The sequence below is a fragment of the Kryptolebias marmoratus genome, linkage group LG4 (genome assembly GCF_001649575.2).
Source record: "Kryptolebias marmoratus isolate JLee-2015 linkage group LG4, ASM164957v2, whole genome shotgun sequence".
Taxonomy (NCBI): domain Eukaryota; kingdom Metazoa; phylum Chordata; class Actinopteri; order Cyprinodontiformes; family Rivulidae; genus Kryptolebias; species Kryptolebias marmoratus.
Window position 1 is genome coordinate 1,236,373 of NC_051433.1, and position 17,705 is coordinate 1,254,077.

The following is a 17,705-nucleotide window of genomic DNA, read 5'->3' on the forward strand; positions in this document are numbered from 1 at the left end:
CACACACACACACACACACACACACACACACACACACACACACACACCATCAGGAGTTTCACTTCGAATGTTTCATGCATCAAGAAAACAGCTTTGAATTAAAGGCCTAGCGTTCCTTGAAGGAATCTCCTCCCGCCACAGATTTAGAGATCTTCGTTTTGGTCAAACCTCGTTAATTACGTTATTTAATCGTTCAGTGTTCTGACATCAGATGATGCGTTCGCGCTCAGTGTACGTATAATAACGACTCTCAGCTACTACCACGTTGAACTTCAGCTCAGTGTCTGTAAAGTTACGGCTGTTTTTGTGCCCTCATATGATGAGGTGGCTGCTGGGAGATGAGTGAGGGAGGAGTCTCAGCTACTACCACCCTGCAGCAGAAGCTCCTCTCAGCTGCTTGGATCCAGGATCTGGTTCTGAAAGTCCTGATCTTCTCCTCCAGCGTCGGTCCAGACCTCAGACTCAGACTGATCCCTGAGGGAACCCGGGCCTCAGACCTGAAGGGGCTGACTCTGGTCCCAGCTGTGACCCTGAGACCCTGAGACCCCCTCCTCTCCACAACTGGAACCTGAGATCCTGAGACCCTGAGACCCCCTCCTCTCCACGACTGGACCCTGAGATCCTGAGACCCTGAGACCCCCTCCTCTCCACGACTGGACCCTGNGCTGAGTGCCAGCAGGGTTTGAAACCATTGTGATAAAAAGGGGACAGCTGGGTACAGAGTGGGGGAACGATTTGACCAGCGCTCTCTTTATCCCCTCTGTGAGGTTTCAGTTTGGATTGTTTACTTTTATAAACTTTTTAAAAAGAGGAGGAATAAAAACTGCACCAAACCATTGTCTGTAGGAGGTCTGAACAGAATCTGAAACTTGCATCAGGCTGGTAGGAGAATAAAAACGAGCTGAAGTTAACAGAAGCTGCATTTCTGCAAAATTACAGGAGAAAAGTGAAACAGACAGGAGATCAGACCAAACCAGGAACAGATGATTTACGACCAAAACAAAACCAAACATGGCAACAACTTTAAAAACAAACAACAAAATCTCTACTGCTAAAAACAAAAGACTCTTCTTCTTCTTTTTATTTTAATTTGACCTGGAAATAATCATATAGAAATAAAACGTCTGTTTATTGCATTTTAATCTAAATGAGGATAAAATAAAAACTATTTAGTTGTGTTTTGAAGCCATTCTTCGGTCTGCTGAAGTAAATAAATGAAGATTTCCTGCCGAGTTTATAAACTGGGTCACATTTTCACAGATTAACAGTCAGAATTAATCCAGAACTTTCCAGCAGCTCATAAATAACGTTTCACCTCGCCTTCAGCGTCCTTGACTTTGTCCTCGCTACCGGATCCGTCATGAAAAACAAACAATTTAGCCAGCCCGACCAACGGGAGCTTAAAGTGAAACCCGATCGGGCCTGGAAACAGAACCAGTCAGGCAGACTTTGTTTCCACAAACCGAGCACGTCTGGAGTCTGGAAGGAGCTGAAAGCCGGCCAAGCTTCAGGAAAACAACAGAAACAACGAGGAAACGAAACAGAACAGGTAAACCTGCACCTGGTCCTGCCCAGATGTGTCCTGGCAGCGCTGTCAAACATTCAGAGAAGAAGAAGACCGCACGAGGTTCGGATCGCAGCAGGAACAGTTTGTAACAAAACACAGAATCAGCTCCAGGTTTTCTGTACAGAAGATTTTTATTCAAACAAACCGTTTAATTTGAGCTGCTTCTCTGAGGTCATTGCTGATGTCTTTCCACCCTGGCGTCGTGTTTTTCACTCACAGCTTTAACATTTTGTTTTTGGTTAATAAATACCGACTCGGTTAAATCTGTCTTCCTTTAGAAGCAGCTCTGATGTTCCTCACAGGATGCTTTCAACGAGCACGTCTTTTCACACATATCTCCTAACTTTAAATCTTGTTATGTTAAGAAATTACAGCGACGCCTCCTGGGAGGTTGATCCTTTCAGCTGTTTGCTTTGTGTCAGCTGCAGATGTGGGGGCTTTAAGGGGGGGTGGGGTTTTATAATGTCTTCCTCTGGGAGTTGTCCACGGAGACAGATGGAGGCGAAGGTGGACTGAAACGTGTCAGGACGGCGGCGGTTTGGTTTCATCAGCAGGTCTCTGTGTTAGCCGGAGTCAGACGAGCCTGAATCACAGAAAACAGACGATTCTGTCTTCAGTTGGACCCGAGGTGTTAACAGGAAACACATCAAGGTTCTGCTGACGTCTTCAAACAGACGCTTAGTGTTTGGGTTTGTTTTAAAGCAGGAGTCCCCAGTCCTGGTCCTGGTCCTGGTCCTGGTCCTGGTTCTGGAGGTCCATCCTGCAGGTTTTAGATGTTTCTCTGCTCCTCAGCAGAAGCCTGTTCATCCCTCAGTCCTTCAGATCAGGTGAGTCAGAGCAGAGAAACACCTGAAACCTGCAGGATGGAGGTCCTCCAGAGCCAGGACCAGGACCAGGACCAGGACCAGGACAAGGACCAGGATTCCTGAAGGAAAGTGATTCTCAGACTGAGCCTTTCTGAACTTTAACCTTTGACCTCTACAGTGTGAACTTTCAGATGAACTCTGATGTGATTTCTGTGTTTCTGTCAGAGTTCAGACGTGAGAAACTTCCTGCAGCTGACAGGTTAACCTCACACACACTCCGTCCACGAGTGTGTGTGAGTGTGTGAGTGTGTGTGTGTGTGTGTGTGTGTGACTGATTGCTCCCTGTGATCAACACTGATTGCCTGCAATCAGGGAGGTGATTAAAACTGGTTTTGCTTCATTAAAAGTGTTTTTTTGGGATAAAACAAACAAACCCGTCAGCTTCTGCTCACGAATCTCGACCCGGTTCTGTTTATAATCTGACAGTAAAGATGGCGGCGGCCTGCTTTGATACACGGATAAATGATCGCAGCCTGTCTGAAACTGAGGGTCTATATTCAAATTAAAAATCTGCGTCACACAGCAAACCATCTCCTGGTTCTGAACTGGTTCTGCTGTTGGGTTTTAGTTTCATCAGGTGGAGGAAACAAAACTCCGTAAAGGTTTTGGTTTGATTTCCCATTCTGGTTTTTATTATTCCTCATCTTTTGTCCAGCAACAGGAACCTGATGAGTTTTATCTCCTCTTTACAAGCCAACTGTTTGAAGTTTTATTAAAAACTTCAGCACAAATAAAACATCATTCCCTGACTGAATGCTTATCGCCCGCCGCTTTTCCAGCCAAGGATCTAAGAACTCTCAGCTACTACCACACCAGATGTTGCTTCAGTATCTCTCAAACTGACTGAGCTGATGAGCTGTGGCGGCCATCTTGGATCAGATTGGCTCTAAAAGGGAACCGGTTGTCAACGTTCATCCGGTTTGAGAAGCTTCAGAACCGAAGTGAGATTATTGCTCCTCTGTCCCGATCTCAGAGAATAAAGTACTGGAGCTGAATTCAGACCAATCAGCTCTAATCCAGGTCATCAGAACCAATCAGAACCAATCAGAACCAATCAGAACTCATTTAAACGTTTAACTGAACCACATCCTCCTGACGCTGACGGATTCTCCAGTTTTTATCTGTAATCTGTGTGTTTCTGCAGATTTCTCTGATTAATCAGGAGGTTCTGTGAGTTTAATTCATGGAACATTCAAGGATTTCAGCTGATGATGTAAAAGTTTTGGCTTTCATTTCAGGGTTTTAGTCCTCGGGGAGCCCGTTCTGAAATATCTCCCACTAAGTTTTCTTTTCATTATGTGGTCGATTAAGAATCTGATGGATGAGATCTCAGAGAGAGGAAGTCCTGCTTGGTTTTTATCTCTCATGTGATTAAAATCCTGCAGAACCTGAGATGAAGAACCAGCTGAATCCCATCGTTTGTGTTTAATTATGACAGAAATAATTTATTTCCTTTAATCCAATTAGTAACACGGTGTTGGACAGAATAACTCCAGACGGTTCAGGCACCAGAACCAAAGATCACATCAGAATGTCTGTTTTTTGTTTATTTATTTTGTTTTTAATGCTGTGGTCACATACAGGCCGAGAGCGCCAAAACTGTTTCTGTTCTTTAGTCTCATCCAACGATTATTAAAGTAAAGTTTATAGAAGCTTTAAAACCTTAGCTGTGATTGGATGTGATTAAATATTTACTTTAATGAAACTAGAAGCTTAAACTGTGTTGGATGGAAACAGAAGGATAACGAGCAAATATTAATAAAAGCTGAAGTTTTTATTTTGTTTTCTGCATTTAGTTCAGAACAGAAACATCTTAAACAAAATAAAGACCAGCAGCTGTGAACTTTTTACTGAATTTAGTTTGTTTTTATAACCAAAATCACAGTTTAGTCTTTACAAACGCTCCGTTAGAATCTGTTCAGCTGTTCTGCCTGTTTGTCACCTGCAGCCTCCAGAGAAACCGGTGTGATCACCAGTGATTTATTCCCTTTTAAACGCATTTCTGCAGTGAAGAGGTGCGTTTAAAGGTGCGGGTCGCCTCCTTCACACCGTGATGAATGAGCTGAAACCGGAGTTTCACGGTTTGTTTCCTCCAGGTCGGCGCGCTGCATTCAGGGCAGCTACAGATGCAGGAAAACGGAGAACTTCAAGGTTAATTAGCTGCTTTCAGTCAAGATAAATTTACTTAAAAACCCAAAATATTCTGCAGGTGTTGAAATCATGATAACTTTATTAGATGAAGAGATTTCTGCACGACGAGACTCTGTAGTTTAGTTTCAGAGCGACAACATTCAAGGCTTTTAATTGAATATAAACTAATTAATAAACCAGATTCTTGATGATTACCTCGGAGAACGCTGATCGTTTCTGATGTGAATAAAAAGGGTGAGACTAAGAGAGATACAGACTTTAAATAAATAAGTTTAGCCTTTTTTATTGTTAATCAATGAAGCAACAAATTAACATCATTTTGATATAAAGCAGGCTAAGAGATGTTTAAAGTATTTTTGTTCTGACTTTAAACCTGTTTTATAAATAAACTCAACTCTTGTAAAACCTGAGTGAGTTTAGGATTCCTTTAAATTGGGTTTTATTACAGAAGCTGTTCATAAATTCATCAGTTTTTCTTTCTGATTTGAGTGAATTCAGTGAAAAATGAATGAAAGAGGATTTTAGCAACAGCATCAGGTTTTAGCAAAAAGATCCATAATCTCATTTAATCTGAACCAGAACTAATCTGAACTGATCTCAGCTGATCTGAGAGCAGCAGGTGTTTCCAGGTGGTTCCAGGTGTTTCCAGGTGTTTCCACCTGGTTTCTTCTTCTTCTAATCTATGAAAGATGAAGTCTAACTCGGGCGTTCCTGCTCTCGGTTTCAGATCTGAGGAACGGGTCGGCCGTGTTCTGGCAGGGCGGGCTCGGCGGCGGGTACCAGGTCCTGCTGCTGGACGAGGATCGTGGTTGGCTGCTGGTGGGAGGGAAGGATCACCTGTACCTGCTGAGTCCGGACAGCTTGGACCAGCCCCCCCGGACGGTGAGGCGTTCAGGCGTTCAGCTGATTCAACCTGCCGCCAACACTTGATTAATAATATTAATTTATCTTTTTTCCCCAAACTTCATCCTGCTTCTTCAGTCTAAATGTTAAAACTAAAACATTATTTTAACATAAAACATTCGTTGAGCTCATTAAAACTTTAATATTGTTTTATTGCACCGTAGTTTTCAAGCTTTCAACAGATTCAATGAAAAACATCTGATAAATGTACAGAAAATTAAAAAAAACTGAGATAAACAACTAAATCTGTTTATTACAAAAAGCTTTTAAACAGTTTATAAAAGTGTGTTTAATTATTGATCATCAGTTATTAACTAATTAAATGAGTAAGAAACAAAAATCAACTCAGTTTTATTAAGCAGCTAATAATTAGTTATTAGTTATTGATTATTTAACAGTTACTGATGAGAGTTTATGTTGCAACAAACCAGGAACTGACTGTAAATAATTATATTTATATATAATTATATCAGGAGTTTTATTATCAGCATTAAACAGTTAATTAGCTCAATTAATTAGTTTGTGATTCAAGTTTTACTTTATTATAATCTGCTTCTGCAGACTTTGTGCTTTTTAACCGACTGTTGGTTTTTATAACTTTTAGTTATTTAACTTTATGTATAAATATCATCCTGCAGAACATCTTCTGTTTGAAACCTGCTGCAGGTTCTGGTTCTGGTTCTGGTTCTTTAGCTCCGGTTCAGTGAATCTCAGCAGGTTTCAGATTCAGCTCTCCTCTCTCGGTTCGGTCTGATAAAATAAAAGCTGAAGGTGTTTCTGTTTCCGTCAGATTTACTGGCCCGCTCCTCGAGAACACGTGGAACGCTGCAGGTCGGCAGGAAAGAGTCTGGAGGTGAGAATCATTTCATGACTCGTCTCGTTTCAGTCCAGCTCTGTGGCTGAAGGTTTCTGTCGTTTTCAGAGAGACTGCGCCAACTTCATCCGTCTGCTGCAACCTTTCAACAAGACTCATGTTTACACCTGTGGAACCGGAGCCTTCAGTCCGCAGTGCACGTACGTGCACCTCGGCCACAACGCAGAGGTGAGCGCCTCAGTCCTCCGGGACTGGTGACGTTTTTACAGATCGAGTCCAATGAGCCAACAGTGATATCAGCTTCTAATGGTCTCAGTTCTGCTGATGGATGTTGTTGCATGAATTCAGGTGAATCCATGAAGGATTTGTTGTTGAAGAAGTTCTTGAAAGTTTTTATGTCTTTAAATCCCGGCTGCATGTTTCCCATCAGCCAGCAGCTGTAACTGATATTTCACATTTCTAGCTTCAGTTTTCACGTAAACCTTCTTGATTTTAGCTGACATACCGTCCAACCACAGGCAGAAAAAACTCAACTGAAACCATTGGTATCAGATTTGGACCAGGACTGGAAAAGGCATCAGGCTTTGGTCTGATTGCGGTTTGTAAAGTTTGGTCTGAGCGGCGGTCGTCAGACGTCAGATTAGAGACAGAAGGAGAAACACGTCAGGGAACCCGACGGTCCGTCAGCAGAGGTTCTGAACGACAAAACCAAGAAGAACCGGAGGGATGAAGGAGTGAGTAAAGAGAAAACAGATGGGAATAAAAAAGACCGAGGCAGGAACAGGTAACAGGAAACCAAGAACAAGAAATGCATCAAACTAAAATCAACCCAGAACCTGAAAATACTGATAGAAAAACTGCAAAAAGACTCAAACCTGAGGAATAAACCAAATTAATTTAAATTATTTTAACACAGAAACTTAAATATCTGAGCAGAAATAAGAAGAGGAGAAAATCCTGGGATGAATGCATATCACCTGCCGCCCTTCATGACATTAAGTTTTATCCGTTTCAGTGAAACTTTTAGAATAATGTTAAATGTGATCTGTTGGAGCTCAGAGGATCTGTTGAGGATGACTCTCAGATACTACCACACCACAGATTGGCTCAGACTTGAGTTCATGTCTCATTCTCTGTCTCTGTGTGGTCCCTGTCCCCGTCCCCGTCCTCTAGGAGCCGCTGTTCCTGTTGTCCCCCACGGTGGAGTCAGGACGAGGAAAATGTCCCTTCAGTCCCAGAGAGCCCTTCACAGCCCGCCTGAGCGGTAGGTCTCACCCAGAGTCCGTCCTCGTGTCCTGATGACACCGGCGCCGCTCAGCGTAGCCCCGCCCTCTGTCCGGCTGCTCGCTGAGGCGTGGAGTGGTCTGACGTCAGAAAACCCATCCAGCTGATTTATCTCTGAGACGGATCAGGGGTTCTGGACTCTGACCGGCTCTGAAGTCGTCTTTTAACAGATAAAATCATCCAACAGAAACATTAAAATCACTTAAAGGTGGGATTTCATGCAGAACTTTACTGCTTTAAACTAATTAAACCAGCTGCTTCCTGTCAGCTGGTTTACTGCAGTGATAGTTTGATTCTTTTAGCTTTTAGCTCAGTTTCAGACTCTACGTCATTTCTCTTTTTGTTTTGTCACCATCTTCCTTCGGATCTTCAAACATTTTAAGAAACGCAGAAGAAAAAGGTTTTGGTTACTTTTGTGCCGAAGTCTTTGAAGGTACAGATGTTCTGACATGAATGTGGAGTGAAAGAGTAAAACAAGAAACATTTAATAAACCTGAAATGTTTGTCCACCATAATGTCAGTTAAGATCAGGATCCTCACGGTTTATTTATCCACATATAAAGACTGATCAGAGGAGAATGAGATGTTTTTTAGATGCATCAACCCAGAAAAATGTCATTTTCAGAGCAGGAAAAGTAAAAAGTGACGTCATCAGAGCTGCAGAATCCACTGAATGCTCTGGTCAACCAACGAGCTCAGATGTTGTTTTAATGCATGTTTGCCTTCAGACGGCGAGCTGTACGCCGGCACCTCGGTGGACTTCATGGGCGCCAACGCAGCGATCTTCCGCTCATCGGTCCAGGGCAGCGGTCAGCACTACATCCGCACCGAGGCCTCCGATCACAACTGGCTGAACGGTGAGAAAACCACCTGCTTAATTCAGAGTTTTACTCTGAAACAGCTTCAGCTGCAGTTAAATGTCATCAGAGGAAACTTTTCACTCCGTCAGGAACCAGAAAAGGCAAAAAAAATAAAATAAATAAAACAAAATTTACCAAACTTTGAGGCTCCATCTCATGATGTACTTCCACCCTTTGCTCATTAAATCCTTAAAGCCTTTAAAGGTGATCTGGTGTCAGCGTCACCTGATTGATAAATATTAGATCTTTGCACGTTAAATGAATGGTTTGACAGGCAAACTGTAAAATGCTAAATGAAGACACGAACACCCAGAACTGACAGTCTCTGTGTTCCTCTCAGAGCCGGACTTCGTGGGTTCCTTCTCCATCCCCGACACTCACAGTCCCGACGACGACAAACTCTACTTCTTCTTCAAGGAGAAGGCCGTGGAGTCGGGTCAGTGGGACCAGAGGGTCTACAGCCGAGTGGCCCGAGTCTGCAAGGTACGAGCCAAGATGGCCGCCGGAGGCAGCCAGCAGGGTTGGCTTCCTGTTACACGTCTGGCTCTTCCATAAGATTTGTGCAGAAGTTCTAATCCAAGCCTCATTTCTGTTTCCTTCCAACGAGTCAAACAAAAGTGCTCCTGATCAGGAGTTCCCAGACTTTCTGAGGGTTTTTTTTATTTTGGCTGCTTTTCCTCTCAGTTTCAGGCCTGTTTTTATTACAAACACAAAACTGTTGCCAGTTTGTCCTTAAAGGATGAAACTCAATGAGACGCAGCCAAAGAAAAAGTCTCAGGTCTAAAAATAAAACAACAGCAGGTGAACAGGATCTGAAAATCTCATCTTTCCAGTCCTTCTGCAAAGATGTCTAAACCTAAAAAAAGGAATTAAATTCTGTTAATTAAAATTAAATTAGATCAAACTTAACACCTGATTTTATAAGATTTGTTGATGCTGTTCTCTGACTCCAGCAGTGGAAGGAAAGTTTGTTTCCACTGATTTCCTTTTCCAATCCCACATCGTTCCTCTCGCTCTCCCTCCTCCAGAATGACGTTGGAGGGAAGAGGAGTCTGATCAACCGCTGGACCACCTTCCTCAAAGCCAGATTAGTGTGTTCGGTTCCCGGTCCCTTCGGGGTGGACACACACTTTGACGAGCTGGGTAAACTCCTCCTCCTTCCTCTTCATCTGCTTCCTGTTGGACCAGACCTCAGATCAGTTTCTCCGACTTCATCTGCCTCCATCCTGAAACAGATCCTGAAAACCTCCTCTTCCTCCTCTTCCTCCATCTTCTCTCCTCCCGTCACTTTTCTTCTTCCAACTCTTTAAATCCAAACTTTGTCAGCTGCTGAATGTGCAAATTATCTTTAAAATAATTGAAAACAAGTCGAACCCTTTCTTTCGACATGATTTTGCAGCTCAGACAGATTTCCAGTTTCCTGAAGAGCTAAAAATGAGTCAAAATAAACAATAATTATTTATTACAAACAGTTTGATCCAGAAGTGACTTGATTCTGTTTGTTTTTTCTAGAGGACATCTTTGTTCTGGAAACCAAAGATCCTCAAAACCCGACAGTCTACGGCATCTTCAGGACGTCCAGGTGAGAAGCTGCGTCCTTCAGTTTGCTACGGTGGCCCGGAAGGGACAAACTGACTGGTGTTCAAGGGCCGGAGTGTTTATAGGAGACACTCTGTGTGTGTGTGTGTGTGTGTGTGTGTGTGTGTGTGTGTGTGTGTGTGTCTGTGGTCAGCCATGTTTCTGGTAACTATGGTAACCGTTGCCTGTTTGTTGATTTTCCGCTCCGGTTTGTTCAGTTGGTCAAACATTCAGACTTTAACTCCTGAAGGAAACTTCTTCAGATGTTCTTCTTGGATCTCCTCCTCCTTTATGTAAAGGTTAGGGTTAGCACGTGCACACCTGTCCGTGCACGTGCTTAGAGGTCAGGTGTGAGTGGGGTCAAAGGTCAAGTGGCAGAGCTGGTTGTTTTATTTGTTTTTGCTTCAGATTTGTCTCCGCCTCGTTAACCACCGCCCCACTCCTGTTTCCTCCCGCAGCTCGCTCTTCCACGGCTCGGCTGTGTGCGTTTACTCCATGGCGTCGATCCGAGCTGCGTTCAACGGACCGTTCGCTCACAAAGAAGGCCCCGACTACCGCTGGGTCGAGTACAAGGGACGCATCCCCTACCCGAGACCCGGAACTGTGAGTCCAGGACAGAACGGTTGTTGTTGGAGTTAGAGCTGCAGGGCGGAGAGGAAAGTTCTGTGTAAATGTTTTAGTTAAGGCAAAAGGTGGGTGATAGTGTTTTTAACTGTCAGTATGTGTGAGTTAGCAAACTACCTCCTGAATCAAGACCTCCTAATAAAGATCTCATATGACTTTATGTTTAAGATTTGACTAAAACTCCATCGTTTCTCAGTCTAAAGCTCTGAAGGTCGGCGGGTGATTTGCATTCCTTCAAAGAATGGCAGGTCTTTAATGATCTCATCAGTCTAACCCAGGTTTCCTGCAGAGTTTTACTTTAAAATACTTCGTCTCAGATTATATTATATTCACGTTTTAACTCAGAACAGAAAAAGACATCAATCTTTGGCAGCTCTGAGACGTTCTGTAGAGAAGAATGTTGCTGAAGGAAATGAGGAGCGAGCGCGGTGAGCTGGTTTTGAAAAATTGATTTAATTTTGTTCCAAACCACATGCTGATTTGTGGAGAAAGTCATCTGTTCTCCATGAGGGGAAACGGTAACACGAGGAGGACGGAGGAGAGAGAAATGCAGAGCAGGAGAGAGAAATATGCCGGAGAGATGAAGTAAGGCTGACGTTCCGGACAGGAACGTTCTTCAGGAGGTTCTGATTCAAGGCTCTCATCACTGACACGCCTCACCTCTTCTGCAATCAGCCACATGATTTACCAGCTGAAATAATACCACACACACACACACACACACAAAGCGTCCTGGAGGAGCCGACAGCTGAGGCGTTAAATCACCTCGCAGCTTGTTTTCATTCCACACGTTCTGTGTTCGGAGTCTGATCTCACAGGAAAATCTTAATTTTTCACACAAACATAAACAGCATCTAGTTTCCAATAAATCTGAGGAGAATAATCGGCTGCGAGGCAGAACCTGGCACTTTAAAAACAGGGAAACCTGACAGAAACGTGACTCCTTCAGACCCGGGTTGGACATCTTGTCCCTGAATGTTCCTGTCTCCTGTCCTCAGTGTCCCAGTGAGACGTACGACACTCTGCACAAGTCCACCAAGGACTTCTCCGACGAGCTGGTGAGCTTCATGCGGCAGCACCAGCTGATGTGGGAACCCGTCCTGCCTCTGGGCGGCCGACCCGTCCTGACCCGGGTCAACTCCCCCGACACGCTGAGGAAGGTGGTGGTGGACAGAGTGGACGCTGAGGACGGACAGTACGACGTCCTGCACCTGGGGACAGGTGAGAGGGAGGAGGAGGAGCTGAGGAGCTGCGTGTCACTTCCTGTCTTATAAAAGGTTTAGATCAGGGTTTCAGTGTGTGTGTGTGTTAGGGGGTGTGTGTGTGTGTGTGTGTGTGGGTGGGTGTGTGTGTGTGTGTGTGTGTGTGTGTGTGTCAGGGTGTGTTAGGGTGTGTGTGTGATCAGAGGTGGTTCCTCTCCATCAGCTGCAGATTAAAGCTCCTGTGTTCTTCTGGTTCTCTGGTTCTCAGAGGAACGTTCTTCACTGACTGAATGTTTTCACACAGTTACTGTTTTATGTTCTCACTGACGTTCTGCTGTGATGTTCTCTGTGAGGTTCTGTGACGTTGTCTGTGACGTTCTCTGTGACGTTCTGCAGATGACGGGAAGGTGCTGAAAGCTCTGTCAATCATCAAAGACAACTGGCAAACGGAGGAGATCGTTCTGGAGGAACTCGCCGTCTTCCAGGTCAACTAAATGTTTATTTTTCCAGATAAATATCATTTCTTTGCCCCTCATGTTCTCAGATCATGTTCTCAGCTCATGTTCTCGATCTGGACCTGTTTGGTTTTCCGCTCTGCAGTTTGCTCCACTTATAGGAACGTTCTGACCTTTGACCCTGACTCACTCCTCAGGACTTTTATGGCTAAAAGTTAGTTTTTGACTCTCCGGGTTCCCGTTATTCCAGCAGCGGAGGACGTCCCGCGTCCCCCGTCTCCGCTGGGACAGACACATTGGTCCCGAAAGACTTCAGTCCTCTTAAAAACAGATTATAGGCCACATATTTCCCAAGTTCCTCGGAGTAAATAATCCAACCGGGGAGAACCTGAGAAAAACAGAAACACGGACTCTCAGCTACTTCCACTCCAGACTTTAACTCAGACTGAGGTGTGGAGACGTTTGTGTTTAAGGTCAGTTGGCTGTGGCGGCCATCCCCGTCCCCTGTCCCTCGCCTCAGAAAGGTCAGAGGTCGCTGCCTCCGTCTGTGAGGCAGAACATCCGAGCTGTGGGGAAACTTCAGCGTCTGAAGAAGAAAGAGGATTTCTGACCTCCGCTGCTCGAGCTGCTGTCGCTGGCAGCAAATAAAGGGTTAAATCATGTTTCCTGGGAAGGAACAGAAATTAAATATTATTTATAATTAATAAAAGATGCTTCAGTGCTTGAAGGTACTCATTACAAAGCCATAAGAATTAAAAATCCACACAATATTTTCTCCTCTGGATGGTTAACGAGCCTTTAAATTCAATACATCTGCAATAAAATACAAACATAAACTTTTAATGTTTGATTTCATCCTTTAATTTTGTTTAACATCATGATGATCAACATGGTTATTTATAGTTTTTATTGTTGTTTTTTGTCCACAGAGTCCCATCCTGAGCATGGAGCTGTCCACAAAGAGAGTAAGTCCTTCTGTCCTTTGGACACAATCAGCTGATTAACGGATCAAATCTGTAAATTAAAATTAATTCAATCTGTTTTTGAAAAGTTGAAATTATCTCTGGGTTTATCTGATGATCTGAGTTTGTTTTAAAGCTGAAGAAGAGTTTTTATCGCTTTAATTTAACGTGAGATAAAAAGAGTGAAGCCAGTTTCTGTCACCGTTGGAAACTGAATGATCAACATTTACTGATCATTAAGTCTCCAGAATGTCTCAGAACGTTCTCAGGAGTTCTCAGTTTCTTCAGTCCTGTTGCCTGAATTTTAAAACTTGTGAAACGGATCAGAGTTGTTGCCGGCATCTCGAGCTCTTCTTCATTTAGTTTCTGTAGTTTTAAAATGTTTGAGCCGTGCTTTGACGCCTGCATGAGAGCTCGAACCCGGCGAATGTCCACTCCAATATTAATTATTAAAACCTGGTCTAAATCGTCCCGTCTTCACTTCTAAAGTGGACTCATAAAGACGAGGCCGGCTGTCGAGGTGGGCACCGTGTGGGCGGTGGATAAAATAATGTGCGCGGCCAACAATGCAGCTTTACAAGCCGAGAACAAAACTGGAAAAACATCCAAACGGCTCAGTGGTTGTAAACGCTCTGGATTCAGTGAGACTCCTGTCTCCAGCTCGTCTCCAGCTTATCTCCAACTCGTCTCCAATTTGTCCTTAACTCGTCTCCAACTCGTCTTTAACTCGTCTTTAACTCGTCTTTAACTCGTCTCCAACTCGTCTTTAACTCGTCTTTAACTCGTCTCCAACTCGTCTCCAACTCGTCTCAGTCCGGAGAGATGCTGGCTGATAAAGTCCGTCACTAAATCTTCTAAAAAGCTGTCTAAAGAATTAATCATGATTTTAGCAGCAGAACCAATGTGAACCTAAAGAACCTAAAGAACCACGCCGTGCTGACTCCGCCCCCTCAGGACCAGCTGTACGTGTCCAGCGAGCTCGGCGTGGCCCGGTTGGGGCTGCAGAGGTGTGAGTTTTATGGATCTGACTGCGCCGAGTGCTGCCTGGCCAGAGACCCGTACTGCTCCTGGGACGGACAGACCTGCTCCAGGTTCTTCGCCAGTGGCCGGAGGTGAGACGCTCGGGGAGGGGGACAGGGGGCTGGACGGGGGGCAGGACGGGGAGGGGACAGAAGGAGGTGAGATCAGGGAGGGGGAGGGGTTTGTGTTTCAGCAGCCTAACTCAGGCCTTTAAATCATTCAGAGAGCTCCTCAACACAAACTGTCTCCTGAGATTTGTTTCATTCCTGCAGTTTCTGAGGTTAATCAGATTTCATCAGCTCTTCATCACTTCCTCCTCTTCACCTGTCTTCCTCTCTTACAAACGTTCATAACTCTGTTCTGCTCCTCACACACCTGAGGTGAGGCGTTCAAGGCCCTCGTCTCCCATCAGGAGAGACCTTCAAACACCTGTTAGAGTCAGGTCAAAGCAAGTGATTAACGAGGAAACGCTCGTTAGCAGACACACTGATCTGTGTGTGTGTGTGTGTGTGTGCGTGTGTGTGTGTGTGTGTGTGTGTGTGTGTGTGAGGCAGGCGGGCTCGCAGACAGGATGTGAAGTATGGAGACCCCTGGAGTCAGTGTCTGGTCACAGAGGACGGTAAGAATCAGCTGTTTGACATGTTTCCTGTGTGTGTGTGTGTGTGTGTGTGTTCTCAGAAATAATGTGTTCACTCTGATTGGCTGGATGCATTTTGTAGATAAATGAAACTGTATAAATTTAGACAAAGTGGGAACAACTAAAGAACAAATGAATTAATTTTATCATCTTATTCTCACTACGTTTATTCAATAAAAACAAAGACTCGTTTCAGTCTCTTTATATTACAGCGCCCTCTAGTGGATGTTTTGTGTAACTACAGATGTAGAAAATGTTTTCTGTCCTCATTTATGACCTCTCCAGCCTATTAAAACATTTTAAACACATTTGATGTGTTGTTCTTCGGTCAGATCCAGATTCAGTGGCGGTGAAGGAGGTTTACGGCGTGGAGGGAAACTCCACCTTCCTGGAGTGCGTCCCTCGGTCTCTGCAGGCCGAGCTCAGGTGGACGGTGTCGGACAGCCAGGACAAAACGTTCAGACAGGTGAGTCCTTCAAACGCCTCATCGTCACCGGGAGTTATTAATTAATTCATCTTTGTCTGTCTGTTAGCAAAATATCTCATGAACCAATGAATAATCACTGAATGTTTGTCTACAACTGATTAATCAACCCAATTAAAGATGGCCGCTGAAGCTAATTGACAAAACCTGTTAACCTCAGATAGTTTTACAGAGACTGAGTTAAACTCTTGGGTGGTAGTAGCTGAGAGTCGTCCTCATCACAGCCTCTGAGTGCTAACAGATCCCACATCATCTGGAGCTCTGATGGCCTTCTCTCACCTGGCTCAGGTGGGTGGAGCCACCGTTTGGCTCCGCCTCCTCCTAGTTTAGTTTAAACTTTAGGTTAAGAATCTGGTGCAGAGAAAAGAAGAGCTGAACTCTTGAATCTTCCTCTCGTCTCTCAGCTTCCTCAGAACGATGAAGAGCGGCTCATCCCCCTGAAGCGAGGGTTGCTGGTTCAACGCCTGGAGCTGGCCGACGCTGGCCTCTACAGCTGCAGCAGCCACGAGCACTCCTACAGCCTGGTTCTGACCCGGTACCGCCTGCACATCATCACCAGCCACAGTCTCCTCCCCTCCCACCTCCTGCAGAACCACAGCAACCCCCCGGCTGGAGGAGGGCTCTCCGGGTCTGTGCCGGGTCTCAGGAACCCGTGGCAGCCTCCTCCGAGGAGCTACAAAGACCTGCAGATGGTGGGCGGCGCCGGTCTGAGCGTGGACGAGTGCGAGCAGCTGTGGCACCGCGAGAAGCGCCGGCAGCAGAAACTCCGGGCTCTGAAACTGAAACACGAGAACCGCAAGGCCCGGGTTAGGAGGAACAACCCCCCCGAGGACACAGAGACATGAGAGGACAGCAGGTCCTGCAGAGGACAAGGACAGGTCCAACTGAGACCGGGAGAGCAAAACGCCAACAACAGAACATCTGATGAGAAGTTTAAAGTTCTGGATCAAAGGATTTTATTTTATTTCATGTTTTCATCAATTATTTTCTAAGTTAAAGGTCTTATATTGTTTTATATGAGGTTATATCATCATTTCTGTTTATTTAGATGAAAATATTAATGTTTTATCCATAAAATGTTCTCTTTATGTTTCATTCAGGCCTTTAGGTAAACTCCACACTCAGTATTATGGGATGTTTTCTGCGCCGCCTTTTAGTCCAAACTGTTAAAAACAAAAATAAAATATGTGATTTCCACCAAACGCAGGTCTGAAATCAGGTCAAACATTTAAAAACAAATTCAAAGTTTTATTTCTTTGAAAAGTCTGAGCGTTAAATTATGAAGAGATTTCTAAAAAACGCTCAACTTATTTAGTTTTAAATTCAGAGGAAATTGATAAAAAATTAAAGTATATATTTTAATACTTGCAGGAACTTTAATTCTTTATATAAATATGAAATACAGAGCTGCAGAAACGACAAATATTGAAGAAATTCAGCCAATATAAAAACAAAACAAAAATTTGGAAAACCTTCAGGAACTATTTTAGTTTTTTTAATTAAATGCAGATAAAAATAATCAGAATTTGGACCAAAATGTGTTGAATTTTGTTTCTAATTTGCAGCTAATTTCTAAGTTTTAATCTGTTTAAAATTGTCTCACATTTAATGACCTGTGATTTTAGTGAAAACAGATTTATCAGAATATTCTCTTTCTTTATTTTCCAGCTCAGCAGTCGTGAGTTTTCAGACACGTGTTTTTAACAGAAGACGAAACAGGAAAAAGCTTCAGATTTAACTAATAACTAAAATATAAAACATTCTCATGTATTTATGTTTGTTCTGAGATCGTAGAGGAAATTAAACCTCAGTGAAGACTCTTATATCCATGTTTAATAAAAAACCTTCTTTTATGAAGTAAGTTTTATAATTTTTTGTGTGTTTATGTAAACCACTGTTTTTTTTTTAAACATTTCACTTCCTTGTTGTCGATCTAAAACTGTAAAATGTTTTGTACAAGAAAAAAACTCAAATGAAATCTTATTTTACAGTAAAACAAAATTCTTTCTGTGTTTTTGTGGTTTTTTCACGAGTCAGAATTAAAAACAACTTTAATAATTATTTATTTTAAATGTTTAGGCACAGACAGGCTGGTGTTTCTTTAATGACACATTATATGGATTAATAATGTTAATAATAAAGTGCAAAAGTCCTGATCCAACCTTCATGTTCTTCTTCCAAGCAGCCAGACTTTTTCAATCTTTTAAAATAGTCAGGGACAAGGCCTGAAAATGAGTAAAATAAACATTTAAATCCAAAGAAAAATTCTTCAGGAAGCTCAGAGAACATTTAATCAGA

At 43.5% G+C, this 17,705-nt stretch overlaps 1 protein-coding gene across 1 annotated transcript in view; it reads left to right on the top strand.

Annotated features, from left to right (window-relative positions):
• si:dkey-49n23.1 (semaphorin-3D) overlaps window positions 1–17,118 on the top strand; it is a 44,891-nt gene extending 27,773 nt beyond the window's left edge. The window contains exons 3-18 of the mRNA XM_017439781.3: window positions 5,312–5,466; window positions 6,278–6,340; window positions 6,410–6,529; window positions 7,475–7,565; window positions 8,314–8,442; window positions 8,786–8,928; window positions 9,474–9,588; window positions 9,958–10,027; window positions 10,482–10,626; window positions 11,646–11,868; window positions 12,246–12,334; window positions 13,234–13,269; window positions 14,221–14,378; window positions 14,841–14,905; window positions 15,256–15,389; window positions 15,812–17,118. Coding sequence (XP_017295270.1) covers window positions 5,312–5,466; window positions 6,278–6,340; window positions 6,410–6,529; window positions 7,475–7,565; window positions 8,314–8,442; window positions 8,786–8,928; window positions 9,474–9,588; window positions 9,958–10,027; window positions 10,482–10,626; window positions 11,646–11,868; window positions 12,246–12,334; window positions 13,234–13,269; window positions 14,221–14,378; window positions 14,841–14,905; window positions 15,256–15,389; window positions 15,812–16,252 — 2,177 coding nt within the window. The 3' untranslated portion in view covers window positions 16,253–17,118. The remainder of the gene's footprint in view (window positions 1–5,311; window positions 5,467–6,277; window positions 6,341–6,409; window positions 6,530–7,474; window positions 7,566–8,313; window positions 8,443–8,785; window positions 8,929–9,473; window positions 9,589–9,957; window positions 10,028–10,481; window positions 10,627–11,645; window positions 11,869–12,245; window positions 12,335–13,233; window positions 13,270–14,220; window positions 14,379–14,840; window positions 14,906–15,255; window positions 15,390–15,811) is intronic.
• Window positions 17,119–17,705: the final 587 nt, after the last annotated feature.